Source organism: Pogona vitticeps, chromosome 9, assembly GCF_051106095.1.
Source record: "Pogona vitticeps strain Pit_001003342236 chromosome 9, PviZW2.1, whole genome shotgun sequence".
NCBI classification, from domain to species: Eukaryota; Metazoa; Chordata; class Lepidosauria; order Squamata; family Agamidae; genus Pogona; species Pogona vitticeps.
Window position 1 is genome coordinate 9,487,990 of NC_135791.1, and position 18,932 is coordinate 9,506,921.

The following is an 18,932-nucleotide window of genomic DNA, read 5'->3' on the forward strand; positions in this document are numbered from 1 at the left end:
TACTTTGCTTTCTTGTAAGCTGGGGGTGGGAAGTATCTGGTTGCTGGTAATGGCTTCTCTCCAGTAAGCCTTTAAACAGCAGTCTCCTTATTCTGAATGTGTGGTTCTGATACATTTGGGGTGGGGAGAAGAGAAGGATGCACTGACTTAGATAAAGCTGATTTCTATGCAGAGAAACGAATGCTGTGCTTCTGGCATTGCTTAGATCCGTGGCTGAGTAATCCCTTTCCTGTTTGGGGAATGTTTTTTTTTATCTTTCAGAACACCGCCTGAAGCTGGTCCACCATGCCGTTAGTAACAAGAAACATCGAGCCAAGGCACCTGTGCCGTCAGACATTGCCCAATGTTCGGAATGAGCTGGAATGCGTGACCAACATCACCCTGGCAAATGTCATTCGACAGCTGGGCAGCCTGAGTGAGTACCGTGGCAAGCCTGTGCTGTGGCTGCCCTCAGGAGCTGTTGGGCTCTTGGTTCAGCTACCTCCTCTCCTTGTGTTCCTATTTCTCCCCCATCTGTTTTCCTTGGGTAGCACTAAAAGATGTGCTAAAACCTTCCTGAAGCTTGATTGCTCCTTCCTGCTAGTAGCCACGCCGTGGCGAGAATATAAGGGAGTGTGTTTAGGTGGGAGGCAGAGAGACTGCAACAGAAGCACAGAAGGAAAGCAAGGCAGATTTCTTAAATGGCCTCCAAAACTCATAGTATACTGAGGGCTTACTGTAGATCTGTTTTCAGTATCTGGTGTGATTGTTCTCATTGACCAGAACCCTGTCAAGATAATCCTGCAGTGCCTTGATAATGAATTGAAAACATAACTGTATTAAATACACAGAATGCCTAAGAGAATCCACAAAATGCCTCTGGCATTTGATATTTTCATGTTGTACATTTCTATGGATGACAAGAGTGAACAACTGGTGTTTTTTTTTTTTAATTTTAGCTCTAAACCTGGCTAGTAGCCTTGTGATAAGGCAGCATTAAAAAGTGAACTGAGGTTTAATAAAGAGAGAAGTCAAGCAGTCTTGCCCTTTTTAAAAATAGGTATGAAATTGAATATGCCATTTAGCTTTTTTTCAGTATGCTTTGTAAGGGGTAGCTCCTTTATTCCACACAACCTTTTGAGGTAGGGCAGCAGAGCAATGGCCACACAGCAGGGTTAAAACTGAGTAGTTAAGGAGGTTGATTTAAATTATAAATTTATACTTCCTGGGCAAAGCATCTATGGTACCTGTTTGCTACAATTAGAAGTTGTTGATTGTACCCACATAAAGCTTTGATGCATTGCCCAAAACCAGAGTGATTCTCCATATACACTTTTTGCTTTGCCACAGATTTCTGTTTATCCAGCTTCCTCCTTTTATATGTAAAGATACTAAACAAGTTCACTTATTTGAAGGCTTACTTAGGCAAGTTCATCCATTTGGAAAAAAAAAACCAAGGATTGATAGTTTCAGCCCACAGTCTGTGACTCAGTGAGAAGATAAACTCACATTTGCAAAAATTGATGCATTTGTCTCAGTTAGTCCATTGCAATGTTTTTCCAGCATTTAAAAAAGGTTAGCTAGGAGGTTGGCAGACATGAAATTTCCATCTTTGCATTCCCAGAGATCGGTGGATTCCCTTGGATTTTCAAACACTGCAGAGAAAGTAAAATTTAGGTCAAATCCAAGAATAGCTGTTGTAGGCAGTAGAAAGAATATCAATGGAAGAGGTAGAATTGTGTTAGATGAGAGCACAATTTTTCCAGTGTTTGAAAAGACCCCTTGGATAACTACTTTGGTGAAGAATATTTAACACTTCAGGTCTACTTGGGTCTTCTTGTAGACATGCATACAGTGATCAGACCAGGGGTTTTGTGCTGTCCAAATGCTTTATACTATCACTCCCATAAGTTCCAAAAAAACAGCCAGCAGTCAGGCATTATGGGAAGTCTAGTCCAAAATATCTGGAGGGCAACAGGTTATCTCTGGATTAGGCTGTAAATCTGAATTACACCAGTAATCTAGAGTGGAAATACATCCTAGAAGTAAATGCACAGACTTCTAAAATGGTGCAGTAGCTTACAATAAATCTATTCAGCTATCCAACTTGTCTGTGTAGAATAATGCAGTTCCACAAGAGGGTTGGAATAACTGTCATTACAAAAAGGTAGGAGGAGAAGCAGTAGCTCCATCAATAGGGCACAAAATGCCCATACAGAAATTCCCAGGTTCAATATTGGGTATTTCAAAGATTTGGATAATTGGTGTTGGATAGTTGGAAAAGATCTTTACCTGAAGCCTTGAAAAGTTGCTGCCAGTCACAGTATTTAACATTGGGGTGCATGGGCCAATGTTCTGATTTAGTTCAAGAGAGCTTTATTCATTATTTTGTATGTCTATTAAGCGTGGCACGTTTCATTTGTCCTGTTTCCTCTCTGAGTGGTGTTCAGAAGCGAATTTGGCAGATACCAGACTGCAGAACACACAGACTGTTTTGTGTAAAGTGTGTTTGTATTAAACACACTTTACATGGGGAAGATGTAAATACAGTGGTGCCTTGCAAGACCATGTTAATTCGTTCTGTGAAAAACGCTGGCTTGCGAAAACATTATTTTACAAAATGCGGTTCCCCATTGGAATGCATTGAAATCTATTTAATGCGTTCCAATGGGGAAGAATCATCGTCTGGGGAAAAATCGTCCATAGAAGTCATCGTCTTGCGAAGCGCAACAGTGATTGCAAAAACCAATCGTCTTGCGGATGAATCGTCCCTCAAGGCAATCGTCTTGCGAGGCACCACTGTACAACTATTCCATAAAGCTGTTTATGGGGGCTAATAATAAAAATCTGTTAGTAGTATTTAAAAAATTAAACATATAAGAGAATCATAGAACAGTGAAGTTGAAAGGGGCATGTAAGGCCATCCCCCTGCCCAGTACACAAATCCAAGTTGATAGCTGTCTGACTTCCTCTTGAATGCCTCCAGTGTTGGAAATTTCACCATCTCATCACTGTTATACTACTCCAGTTAGGAAGTTTTTCTTGATATCCATTTGAAATCTGGCTTCCTGTAACTTGAGGCCATTATTACATGCCCTGCACTCTGTAATGACTGAAAACAAATCCTGTTCCTCCTCTGTATGCCTTTTCTCAGTAAGTTTTATAAGAGTGGGAATGTCTCCAAAGTTTGGAATCCCTGTATATTTTGTTGCTCTTAGAAAGCACAGCTGAGATTTGACGTGTTCTCATTGTGATGTTGACATGGTAAAATAAAACAGCTTGAGATCCAAGTTGTTGTGTTTTGAGCAGGTGATTGTTCTGTTGCAAGGTCATACCACCTATTTTGCCTCCTTTGCTTTCATCTGGTTAATGTTCTTCATGTTTTTGCCATATTTAGGACTCTTCCATTGTGTAAATTGTTTTCACGTATATAAATTTTATATTTCCCCCTCTATTAAGGTAGATCATAACCATTTTGGGGTAGTGCTCTGTCTTCTTTTCCCTCTTTATCTTAGCATCACAATCCAGACTTATTGTAATATGCTGTGCTTACAGGAAGGGCGATCATTGAATTGGAACAGCTGTAGCTATCATATCATTAAAAAAACCTTGTTCCAGTTTTTTCCTTCATTTCCTTTGTTGTAGAAGTCTAGTTTAGTTGAAATATTAGATCTTCAGCTCCAAAGTTTGGAGGTGTTGTTTTCAACCTTGAAAGCACCTTAATCCCCCCCCCCCGATACTGCTACCTGCAAGTAATAAATGACTGTACCCATTGTGAAAGAAAGCTGAAAGGTGAACTCCATTTTGGTAGCATGTAATCAACTAGTAAATTGTTGTTCAGAAGGATTTCCTTTTCCCGGTGGTTTAAGAGTAGTGACAACAAAAAAGTCCTCTTCTCCTGTACCAAGTTAGGTGACTAATACTTTTTTTAAAAGGGTGGGGGGGGGCATAGAAAGTACCTGAACAGCCTCAGGTTTGTGAAAACACATGCAACAGTCTTTTGTGGTGATAAAGGTAAAATCAAGTGTCTTGGTGGCTAATATAGCCATTTAGATATGTAACATTCTGTTGTCCTTTTTTCCCCTTTCCAGGTAAATTTGCAGAGGACATATTTGGAGAGCTTTTTACTCAGGCGAATACTTTTGCCTTTCGGGTGAGCTCTCTAGTCGAGAGAGTTGACCGCCTCCAAGTCAAAGTCACTCAGCTGGATCCCAAGGAGGAAGAAGGTAATGGATTGAAATGATGTACTTCTAGCCCAGCTACGTTAAAAGAGATGCCCTGGAATCGGAATGGAGTTGAAAATAGAGTTAGAATATCTGTAATTTGATACATATTTACTGTCAGAAAGGAAATTCGCTGAAATGGTGGAGTGGTTGCTTAGTGTGTGAAGGAAAGCGGATTGATGCCCGTGTTCTTCAAATGGTGGTGCCTTCTTCCACAGCAGCCTGAAGGCACCTCATCCTATCTGGTGCTGGAATTTAAGTGGGGTTTGGTTTACTGTAACACACTCCTTGTGGGGCTCCCTTTAGAAAGTATTTTGTCTTTCAAAACTTTTTTCAGGATGGAGTCGGAATATCTGTATTGTAACTGCTGAACTTGTTGAGAATAGTAGCTTGGTAGATGTTAGCTTAGATTGCATTTTGAGCTCTCTTCTCAGTTTTTTTCCAATTTCCTTCTTTTTTTTTCCCCCCTCAGTGTCTCTGCAAGGGATAAACACCAGGAAAGCCTTCAAAAGCTCTACAACTCAGGACCAAAAACTCTTTGACAGAGACTCCCTCCCCATGCCTGTCCTTGAAACGTACAGCGTTTGTAATATGCCACCACCTCTTAACATCCTCTCTCCCTACAGGTAATGCACCTTTTGTTTATAACCAACCAGGAAGGTTGCTTATCTAGTTTATACGACTTTGAACCTGTTGTCTTTCCTCAAGCTAGTCTAGAAGAAAACCTGCTTTTTGATCAACACCTTTCCTGTAGAAAAGCTCTAAAATGTTTTGAGGTTTTTGATAGGGAAAAATATTACAGAGGAAGATGTGGAAGAGTGTGTGATGCAGATCTATTTGAGAGAGAGAGAGAGAGAGAGAGAATGGGGGATGGGAATATTGTCTAGCAATACAATTGCTTGGGCTTCTGTGCATTTGACAACCCATTTAGGAAAAGAAAGACGTACTATATACAGCATGTAATTGAGGTGTTGAGTACTGAGTGGTGCTAGATTTTTAAAAAGCAGAGACCAGTAGGGCCTTTGAGCGGCTATAAGTTGCAGTGCCTAAATGGAGCAGGTTCAGTCTCTGGCATCGCCAGAAAGACCAAGAGTGACTCTTCTGTGAAACCTGGGAGAGTTGTTGCCAGGCAGTGTATTAGTTAGAGCCAATGTGTTGCTTTTCAAAAAGTGCTTATTAAAAATATTTACTTATCATTTTTCTGCCTGCAAGAGCTCCCGAAATGTTGTAATAAAACAGATAACATAAATTTAAAATAATTTTTAAAACATTTTAAAAGCCTGTTTTTATAAGCCAGCGTTAGAGATGGGGGTATTCATATTTGTATATGAATAGCCCCACAGAGCTGGACTTAATGAGGGTCCGGCTCCTGGGGCCGGACCATCCACTCACGGGTCCACCGGTGGCCCCGCTCATCCTTCCAGTTGCTCCTGGAGCGATGCACTCTACCCACTCAGTTGACTACTCAGCAGACATGTAGGGGGACTCGCCCTCCCTCTCCTTGCCAAGAGTGGCTAGCCAAGTGGGAAGAGAGTGGTGCCCTGGGAGCAATTACTTACTCCCAAGAACATCCTGTGAGGCAGCATGTGTGTGCAATTGGGCTGGGATGAGACAGAGCACAGGAATACAAATATTTCCTTGGGCCACATCATAATTATCATTTGAAGTGATCAAAAGATAGTTAACTGGAGGTAGTGGTCTCTGATGAAGTTCAGCTGCTCTTCAAAGAAGACAGTGTCCATGCACTGTATTAAAACATTGCCTCTTGCATCCCAAAAAGCAGAGCAGGTTCCTACACTAGAGTTGGTTGAGACTGAAAGATGCAGTCTCTTCCCACTTGGGCTAGAGTTAAGAGGGCAGGGAATTAGTCAAGAGGATCATTACGGGATCATGGGGTTTCTGTCTGTTGCCTGGTGCATTACATTTGAGCTCTGGACAAAGTTTGACCATGTTGTTCTGTCTGTGTCTTCTTCTAGGGATGATGGCAAGGAAGCACTCAAATTCTACACAGATCCTTCTTACTTCTTTGATCTGTGGAGGGAGAAAATGCTACAAGACACCAAGGATATAATGAAAGAGAAGCGCAAGCATAGGGTGAGATGAAGGGCATCTTTTACTTACTGAATTTTCCAAAGCAAGACAAGGAAGGAGAAACATAAGACATCACCACCGTCTAAATCTAAACAAACCCCCCAAGAACCATCGGAAATGGGGAAAAAATACCAAACAAACAAGCAAACCCCCCAAGACCCATCTCAGCACAGAAACTTAACCCCCCAGCCCAAAACCACACTGCAAAACCCACCCAGAACCGTTTTTAAAAAGCAGAAAGCAGCACCTTACCTTACTAGGCAGTCCGAAGCCTCTTCCGATGGCACTCACTCTAACTGCTGTTGCGAAAGAGCTACAAAGAAGCAGCCTCTTCGCCTACCAGTGGTTAGCAATTTGAATTTCCTGCCTTTTTCCCCTGCCCTTTTCTGTTTGCAAGTCAAAGCAAAATTTTGCAGCCGGAGCTGGTCGTAACTCGAAATGGTCGTAAGTCAGGATGTTCATAAGTTGAGGCACCACTGTACTATATGACACCACATCTTTGTTTTCACAGACTTTTAATGTAGAGTGCAAAGGTCCAATCCATTGCTTTAATTAGTTTTTTGTTTCTCATCTGGCTAGTGATTTCCAAACTGAATTCCAAGGGATCTTAGAAACTGCAAATTATGTCATTGAGGAGCAGAAACATAATGAAAAACAAAGATCCCTGTTTGTTTGTTTGTTTGTTTTAGAGACCGCCTTTCTCCCGATAAAGTGACCAAGACGGCTCACAATATTAAATTAATAGAATTAAAAACGTAATCATTTAAACATTAAAAAAACAATTAAACGGTATGCTACTAAAAATGCAATTGAATAATAAAAAGTACAGTGGTGCCTTGCTAGACGATGATAATCCGTTCCACTGAAATCGCTGTTTAGCAAAATCATTGGCTAGTGAAAAGCATTTCCCCATTGGAATGCATTGAAACCTGTTTAATGCGTTCCAATGGGGAAGAATCGTTGTCTAGCAAAGATCGGCCATAGGAAAGCCGCTTTGCGAACTGCCAATCAGCTGTTTAAATCGCTGTCTTGAGAAGCTTAGGTCCCGAAAATACCTGTTTGCGAGCGCGGAGGGAGCTGTCAATATCGTTGCCTAGCGAAAATCGGTTTGCGAAGCAGGGACCAAACATTGTCCAGCGAAATTCCCCCATAGTAATCACTGTTTTGCGAATCGCTATAGCGATCGCAATAAGCCAGTGTCTAGCGGAAAAACTGTCATGCGGGGTAACTGTCTAGCGAGGCAACACTGTAAACATTTAAAACTATTTTAACTTTAAAAAGGCATTCAGGGACTCAATCATGATTGCTAAAAGCCTGCCTTCAAAGATCCTTGCCTGGCATGACTGATCTTCCTGTTAATATGAGAGGGCTGGGTATGTTCCAGGGCAGTTATTCCCAGTCTTTGTGTTGTTTAGTCATTTAGTTGTGTCCGACTCTTCGTGACCCCGTGGACCAGAGCACGCCAGGCCTTCCTGTCTTCCACTGCCTCCTGGAATTGGGTCAACTTCATTCCCAATCTTTAGTCCCCAGATATTGGCAGACTGCAACTCCTACAACCCCTGTTTGATTGGGCTCTTCGGTAATAGGTGTGCCTCTCTGTTTCCTCTTACAGCACCCCCCCCCCCACAGTTTTAGGCTTTAAAAAGCATTTAAAAGAAACAAAACCAAAAATAACCCGTGGATCAAGAAAAAGTGTTTGAGGAACTCGAAACAACCTCTAGGGAGTGTATACGAAACTGTGATTACAAGGCAAATGGTGTTCCCCCAGAGGCCTCTGGCAGGTGTAACATGCTTTCCCCCCCAAGGTTTGGAAGCTTGTTGCCCCACTGCCCATGTCCGTGTTTTAAAAGTTGTGCTTTGTCTTGCTCTCTGACTTAATCAGGATGTGCTCCAGCAAAGGAGAAGCTATTTTCTTTTAAAGTGCTGTGTGGTTCTTGGAGAGAATGGCTGTACTGTCAAAGTAATAAAAATAGTACAGAACTGCAAACTAACCTTTTTGGAGCCAATTCCGAGATATTCACCTCCTAAAAATAAGTATTTGTCTTCTAGAAAGAAAAGAAAGATAATCCAAACAGAGGAAATGTGAATCCTCGGAAAATCAAAAGTCGGAAAGAAGAATGGGAAAAAATGAAAATGGGACAAGAGTTTGTTGACACAAGGTAAAAACTTGGTCCTGGAGAGTAAGAAAAACTACCAGAATGTTTAGATTCTCTAGAAGACCGTTTTTGGTTATAGTGACATTTGAAAACTGAGACCTGAACATGTGCAGGTATGTGTATCTTGCTATGTTCCAAGGGCAAAGGTTTGGAAATCCCTAGATTCTGGGAGTTACAGTCAACATAGGTAACTTTTCAAAACTTTGCCATGGAGCTCAGTGTGGGTCAAATAATTGACTGTGGTCCTGGATAAAAACTTTACACTGTTAAAGTCAGAACTTGATTTACTCTTAGGTGTTAGTTTAAACGTAATGGAATCATAGAACAAGTCATGCAGAGGGCTTTAGGTTTCGAAGTTCTGCGCAGCAACCTCCCAGTCCTACAGCTGTTCACCTGGAAACTGGAAAGACACTCAGAGTGATTGCATAAAGTGAATGTATTATTCAAACAGAAGTCATGCAAAGTAGTCCTCCTCAGTGATGTTTCTGGATCCTAGGCGATTTTGTTCTGTTTTCGGATGATGTACTGCTAAGTGTAGAAATTAGAAATGGGCACAAACCACTGGTTTGGCGTGGTTTTTTTACTGGCCACACAGTTGATCCACGAGTCAGTGTCCCGCGCCCTTGGGGGCAGTTGCCAGAGGAGGTGAGGCAAGGAGGCTGGGGCTCTGCCTCTGAGTGGATGCCCGCCAGAGGGGGCAGGGCATCGAACCTCAGATCAGCTGTGCACTAAACGACCCCTGCCTAATCAGTGGTTCATGACCATCTCATAGAAGTGCAAAGGCTCAGGAACCTCGTATAACAGACTCATTTAGTAGCTTTCTAGAGGATTTCTGCCTCAGCATATTCCCACCAAACCCTCTCCTACACTGAAGTGCTACACATACATTATTTGTATAAGGGAAGAGCAAAAAATTTTAATGCACATTATACAGTGGGAGGCACATCTAACACTGTGCTTTGTAGCCTGACATTCTTGAACTAGCAGCTACTGAACGTCATGTAGTGCTTAGAGCCACTGCTAATTGTTGTACAAACTGATGGTAACTCAGAGTTGGTTGCTCTTGGTATAAGTTTCTGAGATCAGAATCAATATCTTCCACAGAAAGTGTTGTCCTCACTTGGATCATGTCGGTTGTTAATAAGCTCTGTCTGCAAAATCCAACAGGAAGGCATTTCTGTTACCCAAACGCACCCATAAGATCTGTGCTTCATTCTGATTCTGACACATGGTTCTACAGTGCTTTCACAGTAGACTTACCCTCATGTGTTTACTCTGGCTGACAGTTGATTGCGTGCATATAGTCTGGAGTGTTAGCATACACTTTTAGTTACCTACAACTTGCTTAATGCTGCCTATAGAATGGCAAGCCACTCGTTGCAGGAGAGGAAATTTGATCATTGCTGGAATAAAATGCTTTTTTTTGGTTAGTGTGTATTTTTGTAGGCCACTCTTTTACAACCTAGTGCTCTGTAGATGTAGTGCAGTAGAACTGTTAATCATCCCCAGGTTTGGATGATGGGAATTGTACTTCAGCATCTCTGGAGGGCAACAAGTTAAGAAAGATTATGTCAGGAGCCCCTGATCTGTGCGATTATTGAGAGACAGTTGACCAGATCATCACACTTTTCAGAGGCATTCAATGTGGGTCCACTCATATTTATTCTCTGTACTTATTTGCACTAAAAGTGAACTGGCAATGTTAGTTAAGATCTTGAGATCATAAATCTTAATTGTTTCGGCAAGTGAAATCTATGTGCTTCTGTATTATTTTTACATACATTTGCAGCCAGGATTTCTTGGCTTAGAGATGTATGGCAGATTTGTAAACTCTAAATGAGCATGAAATCTGAATCAGTTATATCAGTGCAGATGTGACGTTTGCCATATTGAGGGACCACTACTATTAACGTGTGTGCGCAATTTGCCTATATTGATTAAAAGTAGTCTCACATGAATGCTCTTCTGCCCTCTGCCATTTACTTATTTTGTTCCTCTTTTGGGATGCTGTTCCATGTGAGGGATAAGGACAAATCAATTTGAATAGAAGGTGGTTTGTGTGAATTCATCAGTGCTCTTTTCCTAAATACTTCCTATATGTAGTGCTGTCTTTCTTTCATAATAGCTGAAACTCTGAATAACCCAGAAATACCAAATGGACAGCAAGATGGGACAGGCAGTGTCACAGAGCATTTAAAATTTACACCCATAGGATTTGATGATGGCCACTAAGTTGGGAGGGGGGTTGTTTCCAAAGCACACATACTGCATGCACCCTCCAGGTTTCAGAGGCTATATGCGTCTCAGTTCAGTTGCTGGGGAACAAGAACAGAGATCTAAATGCCTTACTGGTGTTCTTGTGGACTTCCAAGAGGCATCTAGTTCATCACTGTAGAAAATGGGATTTATTTAAAATATTTCTATCCCGCCTTTCTCTCCAAAAAGACCCAAGGTGGATGTAGGACAAGATGGAATGGTGTTCCAGCGGGGTAGTTGTTATGCTGTTGTAGGAATTGTCCACTAAAGGGAGAACGTTTCTGAACCACGGCTGCAAGTGGTGTATATCAATCACTTGCTGGGAATTCCCAACATATGTGGGTGTGTTCAGAAATGTCCTCATGGACTGCATTCTGGTGGTGCTGTTCAGAAAGAACTGTGCTGTGCGACAGTTGCTATTTCAGCTGCCGACTTGACAATTTCCCCCTAAGAGTTTGCAAATTCATTCATTCACATGAAACATTACAAACTGGGAAAGCGACTCAGTGAATCAAACATTTTTGCATGAAGTGCAAAGGAGGAGGAGGAATGATTTGCATGCCCTCTCCCCAAATGCTTATGCAAACAAAGTATTTGGGGAGGGATCATCTAAATCATTCCTTCTCCTCCTCCTCCTTCAAAGTGTTCTGGTTTCTTAACTGTCTTAAGAGACAACTGTTCTGTTCACCCTGTCACAGCAAGAACAGATGAAATAAAACTTCCAGGTTTACTGTTTAATAGCCCTGCAGGTAGTCTTTGAAAGTGCTAAAGGACAGTGTTCATACTACAGTAGAAGCAGCTCCTTTTAGAACTGCATATATAGAGAGACATTTAGGGTCAAGATGATAGAAATCATCCCAGCTTAATTTTCCCCTGGGGCTGCTGGTTGTGGTTCCAAAAAAACTTTTTTAAACAAATCCATGTGAGACTGCAGCTGGTATCTTTTGTTACTATTTGTCAAACTTGTGGTAAGTGCAATAGGAACTGGTCACTGTGACCTGAAAGAAAGAGAGAGAGAGGGAGAGAGAAAATAGGACTTTAATCAAGACTATCTTTTGTATGGTATAATGTAGACATGGAGACGAATTAAAAAATGGATTACGATATTTGTAAAAAAATTGCTGATTTGTTAAATATTCATCCCTTTATATTTGTGAGTTCCAGAGACCATGACGAATACGAAGGGATGAATATTTCCCCATTTTTATCCCTCCCCCATATGAAGGGAGGGAAGGCTAGCCTTCCCTCACTTCCTATGGCTTTCCCTTTATGCCTGTGTGCCGCCCAGCCCCAAAGCCTATCCTCTGCCCCCTTCCTCCCTCTTACCTTAGCCACTGCCACCATCCGCCGCTGCTGTCACCCATCTCTGCCCGGTGTAGTGGCCTCCGCAGCCACAGCCTGCAGTAAGGGACACTGGCTGCCCTTTGCAAAGTTGGTGGCTGTGCCTTCATTTAAGGTAGGGAAGCTGCAGCTGCCATCTTTGCAAAGGCCATTCTGGATTCCCTTAGCCTGCCTTAAGGGAATTCAGGCTGACTTTTGCAAAGATGGTAGCGAAGGCAGCGATTACGGTGGGGGGTGGCAGGAGCAGAGGGCAATAGTGACAGGGGGGTCAGATTTTTTTTCCAGACAACCTGTGGCTGTCTAACCCCCCCCTTGAATCAATGAATAAATTATTGCTTTGTTGGTTCATGGGGGGGGGAGCTTTATGCTTTGTGATTCATCAACTTTGATGGATCACGAAGCAGGATGAATCGCCAAAATGGTGATTCATCCCCATCTCTAGTATAATACTAAAGAAGTACAGTTTTGCTGGAAGTAGTCATTACAACAGTACTTCCTAATAGTAGGCCTCCTAATGTCCTTAGACTAAAACTCCCCAAAGCCTGGAGAAATGCCATATACTCTTGTCTGTGCTGATTAAGCCTTCTTAACATTAGAGTACATTGGTGCCTCGCTTTACAATTGGCCCGCATTACGACAAAACTGCATTACGATGATCTTTTTGCGATCGCAGAACAATGGCCTGAATGGGTTTTTTTCGCTTTGCGATGATCGGTTCCCTGTTTCGGGAACCGATTCTTCGCAAAACAACAATTTTCCTCCAGCTGATCGGCGGTTTCAAAATGGCCGCTGGGTAAATAAATTAGCTCCCCGCTGTTTTCTGGGACGGATTCCTCGCTGCACAGGCACCGAAAATGGCCACCCTATGGAGGATCTTCGCTGGACGGTGAGTTTCCAGCCCATTAGAATGCATTGAAGGGGTTTCAATGGGCTTTTTATTTTTGCATTAAGACATTTTCGTTCTACAGCGATTTCGCTGGAACGAATTAATGTTGTAATGCGAGGCACCACTGTACACATATGTTTATAAAACCAAGGCTGTGGCTAGCTAGTTTAAATCTTTTCAATGGGAAGTGTAGGTGTCTTGCCCTTTGAAGAGGGGGAGTGTGCACTTCATGTGTTCACTCTCTAGAAGACATAGCAAAAACTGTTAAGGTTACTTGTAGATTACATTTTGAAGATTAGGTTTAAATTGCTAAAATATTAGTGGCTTTTTCTCCTTAATAACAAATGTAGTGTGAACACATTAAATCTAACATGTTATTTCTAAGCTTTGCTACAATTGTTATCATCACCAAACTGCCTGGAGAACGATAGCACCCATCTGAGAAGTACTAGGTTGGGGGAAGGTGCTGTATTACTTGAAAAACATGTCTCAAATTGGAATTTTAAGGCAGAAAACATTTGAAGACAAAACTGACCAGAGTCTTTAACCCTGCTCCTGCTCTGCAGAATCCGTTGCTAGTTAATCTGTGTATTGTACGTACTAAGAAATTAATAATAATAATATAATTTATTGTCATTGTAAGTATATACACAGTATACCATACAACGAAAGGAAGCGCCAGCGATTAATATGGAGGCCCAAGCAGCGCCCTGACAAGGCTGGCAGCCCAGCCCTCACTACACATGGGTGGCAGTGTACAAACGTACCTGGGCCTGATCATCAATCTCCTTCCGGATGCGATCCCCCAGCACGATAAGCACGGATACGGCCATCTGCACGTCCCCCTGCTCTGCGTAGAAGAGCAACATGTTGCGCACAATGGGGCTGAAGAAGTCCGCCGGCAGGCGGTTCTCGTAGAGGGAATCAACCTGCTTGTAGAGTGTATGATGCATACTCCTGTAGTTCAGCAAAGGAACTGCAGAATTAAAGGGATTAACTAGTTTTATCTGTAGAAATGCCTACATGATAATGTTTTAGTAAACCCTTTAAATGGCCACAACAACTGAACCAGCGCCCACTGACCACATAGGTGCTTACTAATGTGTAGACATGTTGAGTAAGAACGGTTCTTCCCAAAAGGCTTTCAGCCAAACTTGTCAGGTAAGGTGCTGCAGTGTTAGTTCTCAGAGTGCTGTTCTTTTGATGTCATTATGTGTATTTCCTCCTGACTCAAATATGCAGACATTCATTGGGGTTCCTGTGTTACCTTTGCAAGAAAGGATCTTGATTTATGTGGTCTATGTCATGTAGCTGTCTTTTTTTTTTTAACGATATTAGGTATCCAACCAATATGGTGTATCAGAATGGTAGCATTGGTTCCAACGAGAGTGTCGATGCCAACTATTACCCACCTCCTCCACAGCCAGATTCAATATCATCATCCCCTCCATCATTCACAGATGAAAACCTTCCACCACCCCCAATGGACTTTAGGTAAGCATCATTGAAGCCGTAGTCGGTAAAGCAAAAGAAATACAAGGGAAGTTATTTTGTAGAACAAGTGCACAAGCACTTCCCTATCCAGTTCCTGCCATGAAGTCTCCAGTTTGTTTGGCACAGGAGTTGCCTGCCATGTTTCCATAAAACAATTTCTGTAAAACCTCAAGCTGGCTACTTGGGATGGAACCTGGATCATGACTACAGTTTTGACTGCAGTCAAGCACACCTGTGAGGGTGGTGGGATCGAGAGAAAGGCCTCCCCTGATGATCTTAACGCATGGGTAGGCTCATAAAGGCAGACGTGGTCCTTGAGACTGCTGCTGTGTGGAAAACGTATTGGTAGATACGAATAGAAGTGTCTGTTCATTACCCTGAAGGTTAGCAACTTTCTTTAAACAAAACCACCTTTTTCTGGAGTCCTGACCATCTTGTACAGTTGTATATTACCTTCCTCCCGCCCAAATATTCCTTGCAGCTTCACAATAACTTTGTAGAGGGTTCTTGTAAGTCATTTTAATGGTAACATTTGGAAAATTGATCACACATAAAACCATTTTGCTGAAGCTAATTTTAAAAAAGGAACAAAAAAATCCAGTTGCCGAGCTTATCTTTAAGCGACATGTGCTCAGATTTAGCTCCATTTGTGGCTCTCTGTCGGACTTTCCGAAAGCCAGCCGTTGAATCCGAGATAGAATACTAGACTAGAACTGCACTCTTAATGCTCTTAAGTTTAATAAATACAAACTGGTTGAGGTGTCTCTTCGGGGATAGTGGGCAAGGTTCAAGACTGATGGTTCTCTTTGCCCCACAGTCTCTGATTCTCAAAACTAATGGCAGATTCTTTCTGTTTCCCTTTCTCCTTCCCAATCTCCAACCTGACAGCTATCCAGCACACAACCAGAGCAGTTCTGGAGGGCAGAAAAAGCCCGGCCTCGTCAGCCCAAGCCATCCTCCACCTGCTCCACCGATTGGTTCACCACAGGGAAGCAGACCAGGCTTTGCACCACCTCCTGCGCCACCCCCACCTCCACCTATGGCAGGCATTCCCCCACCACCTCCACTTGCAGGCTTTCCAACCACAGGCATCCCTCCCCCACCATCTCCCTCTTCCTTCCCACCTCATCCTGATTTTGCTGCCCCTCCACCTCCATCTCCTCCGGCAGTGGATGTCCCTCCACCCCAGTTACCCCAGCAAGCAGTTGGTGCACCACCCCCTCCTCCACCTCCACCACCTCCTGGTCCACCCCCTTCTTCTTTTGGTGGCATGGATGGTCCAGAGGCTTCTCTTCCTCAGCCAGATTCAGTGCCTTCAAAGCCCAAGTCCTCGTTGCCTGCGGTTAGTGAGGCGAGGAGTGACTTGCTTTCTGCTATTCGTCAAGGTAAACCTCTTTATTTTGTATATCTGGGTCTTACTGCCTGAAACTATACAATCCGTGAATGTGCATGTGATGACAAGGAGATGAGCACCTTATCAGTTCACAGATATTAGATATCTAAGCCATAAGAAATATGTTCGGGGAATGGCTTTCCTTTACACCAGTAATAAGTAAAATCTTGCCGGCATATCTCACTACTGGCTGTGCCCATTAGGGCTGCTGTGAGTTGCCATCAGACAACATCTGGAACACTGCACTTCACCCATCACTCCTTTAGACCACTGGCATTATCCCCTTGGAACATTTTCTATGTAATCTGCACGCCACATATCCTAACTAGCTGTTATTTTATAAGATCATATAAATCATCTACCATCTCAACATTTGGGAATACCCAGTGTGGTAAAGTGGATATAGTGACGGACTAAGACTCAGAAGACCGCGGGTTGAGGACCTGTTCAGCCATGGAAACTCACCAGGGTGGCAGGGATTGGAATAAGTAAAACCACTTTTTAAATGTCTCACTTACCTTGAAAGCCTTATTAGGGCCACTATAAGCCGGTTTGATCACACATAACAACAACAACAACATAGCATCCACATTTTATTGACAGCTCTTTGGTTATTGTTCATGTCAGTAGTATTGTATTTTCTGGTTTCTACTAAGCTGGTTCAAAAGGTAGCTGCACAGAATTACATATGAGGGACCGTTGAACATTCATATAAGTGCCATCTCTTACATTTTCAAAGGAAAAACATCTATTGCTGACTTATCCTGGCACGCTTTGCTACTTGGCACAATCTGTGATTGTTGGCCATGTTTTGTACCAACAGTATTGTTTTGTTTTGTTTGTTTTCCTCCTTTTGCTTAATGTCTAACTTCAGATCGAATCCATGCACCTATTTTTCCTGAGACTTTGCTTTTGGTTCTAGTACAGGTTCATTTTTTTTAAAAAAAAATGCAGCCTCGTGATTGTACCTGTTTTATTAGGCTGTGCTGGAATGGCTTGAGAAGCCCTTTCTGCTCCCTAGCAGGGTCTCAAGTAGCCTCTTTCTTCTTTCTTGCCAGGTTTCCAGCTCCGCAAAGTGGAAGAACAGCGCGAACAAGAGAAGAGAGATGTTGTGGGTAATGATGTGGCCACCATCCTATCACGGCGCATTGCAGTTGAATACAGTGACTCTGAGGATGATTCTTCAGAGTTTGATGAGGATGAATGGTCTGATTAAACCGGCAGCCCACCCTGCAGGGGGATGTCATGAGAGAAACCCCCTAAAACTTTCTAGATTGCCAAAACTCTCTCTTTACCCCCCCCCTTTCTCCTTCAACCAGTAACCAAAGATCAATTTATCAAGCTTCCAAGAATCTTGTTTCATTGATGGGACTTGTGCCTCCTTCCCAGCCAGAAGGACGGTGGGGGGAAAACTCAGGGTTTGGGGCAGGGAGAGTCTAGTTCAAGATTTATTTGGGTTGGGAGAATACCTTGAAGACTTAAAAATGCAGGTTCTCTTTTAATCAAAAAGTGTTCTCTAAGATAGCAAACATCTCAAAGGGCCATGAATTTTAAGGCAATGCTCTCTTAATTTGTAGGACTGTCTTAGTGGCAGTCCTTGTCAGACACTAGAATAATTCAGCAGCTGTCCAGTAAAATTAAGGGATAGGATTAAGCCTGTGTTCCAAATCCATTCTATCCAGTTTGCTTAAATGCTCCAAAACTTAACATGGACGTTAAAGAGAGTTGCACTGTGTATACAGAAGAGTTATATTTTATTCTGAAAAGTGACCCCACTCCCCTTTCCCAGCAGTGGTCTGGTACTGATTAGAAGAGGGGGTATTTGTATACAAGTTAACAAGAGTTAACAAGAGTGCGGGCCCCAGGGATATTTGAATATGAATACCCCAATCTCTAGTACTGATCCATCCCTCCCCACCCGAACCAGTTAGCGTGGCAAGGATGACTGAGAAGACAGAATACTTCCTTTTTGACCTGGTTGCATATTACCCAGCCATTTTCCAGGTCATTAGTACCTGTGATATTGGAAAGAACTTTGTACTGTTTGTTTTAGAGAGCCATAAGCCCTGGTAGTATGCGGTTCTGTTCATCAGTAGAATGTTGTACACCATTGGGGGACCATGGATGGGTTAGATTGGCTCTAGGTGTTTAAAAACTACACTTTAGGGTGACCTGCAGAAAATCCAGGCTATTTTCCCAAATTCCCTGATACCACATTCCAGCTTTTAGGGATAAAAGATTCATAAAAGATGAAAATGGCTGTTTGTAATATACATCTAAAGCTGCCTTTTTAGCTTGCTCTGATTCCTTCAGTTATTTAGTTAGTTCTGAGATGATCTGCTATCTCTAGTAACAATAACACCTGAGAGCCCCAGCTTCAGTTGTACAAGCAGTTTATGGAGAGGCGCTCTAATAAATAGAAACCATACTCACGTATTTTCTTTAAAATCAGCCAGCCCAGCAGCATTAAATACCATTATGAAAGTGCTGGTTTTACATGTCAAGAGAGTGCTCTCCTACCTTCTTTCCAGTTCGAAATCCTGTATCTTTCCACACACCTGCCCTTCGTTTCCCACTACAATATGCCATGTAACTGTTTTCATATATCGAAGGAAAGGTGTGCAGGTAAAGAGGTAATCTTATGTCTTTCATCTTCTTCTAAGCCCTTATTGCCTGTCTGCTTCTTGAATAAGTTTGGATGTCAGAGTATAGCACAGAGCTTAGTGTTGTCTTTAGTCAAGGGACCAAAGCAGATAAAGAGAACGTGGCCCTCCAGATGTATTTGAGCTGCGACTCACATCATTTTTAACCAGCCTATTCAATAATGGGGGCTAATGAGAGTCATAATCAAACAATATTTGGAGGTTGACACATTTCCTGTCCCATGACCAAGGTCTCAAACACAAGCAGGAATTTGCTTCAAAATGAACTCAATGCCACGAGTTAGGGGAGCAAGCAGTATTCATACTATACTGAGTAAATTTTGTTCTCAGTTCCTAGTTTGGAGCATTTTGCATTGTGGCATCAAGCACTCTAAAACAGAGGTCCCCAAGCCCCAGTCCACGGCCCAGTGCCGGTCCGTGGCCTGAGCCAGACCTGGCTGCCGAGACAGA

The 18,932-nt window shown here is 42.6% G+C and overlaps 1 protein-coding gene across 4 annotated transcripts in view; it reads left to right on the forward strand.

Moving 5' to 3' along the window:
- Positions 1-18,400, forward strand: part of WASF2 (WASP family member 2) — a 39,593-nt gene extending 21,193 nt beyond the window's left edge. For all 4 annotated transcript variants that reach the window (XM_020810684.3, XM_020810686.3, XM_020810685.3 and 1 more), the window contains 8 exons: positions 262-415; positions 4,071-4,205; positions 4,675-4,828; positions 6,179-6,296; positions 8,343-8,452; positions 14,271-14,426; positions 15,315-15,811; positions 16,878-18,400. In XM_020810684.3, the coding sequence (XP_020666343.3) occupies positions 286-415; positions 4,071-4,205; positions 4,675-4,828; positions 6,179-6,296; positions 8,343-8,452; positions 14,271-14,426; positions 15,315-15,811; positions 16,878-17,035 (1,458 nt within the window). In that variant the 5' untranslated portion in view covers positions 262-285 and the 3' untranslated portion in view covers positions 17,036-18,400. The remainder of the gene's footprint in view (positions 1-261; positions 416-4,070; positions 4,206-4,674; positions 4,829-6,178; positions 6,297-8,342; positions 8,453-14,270; positions 14,427-15,314; positions 15,812-16,877) is intronic.
- The last annotated feature ends 532 nt before the right edge of the window (positions 18,401-18,932 follow it).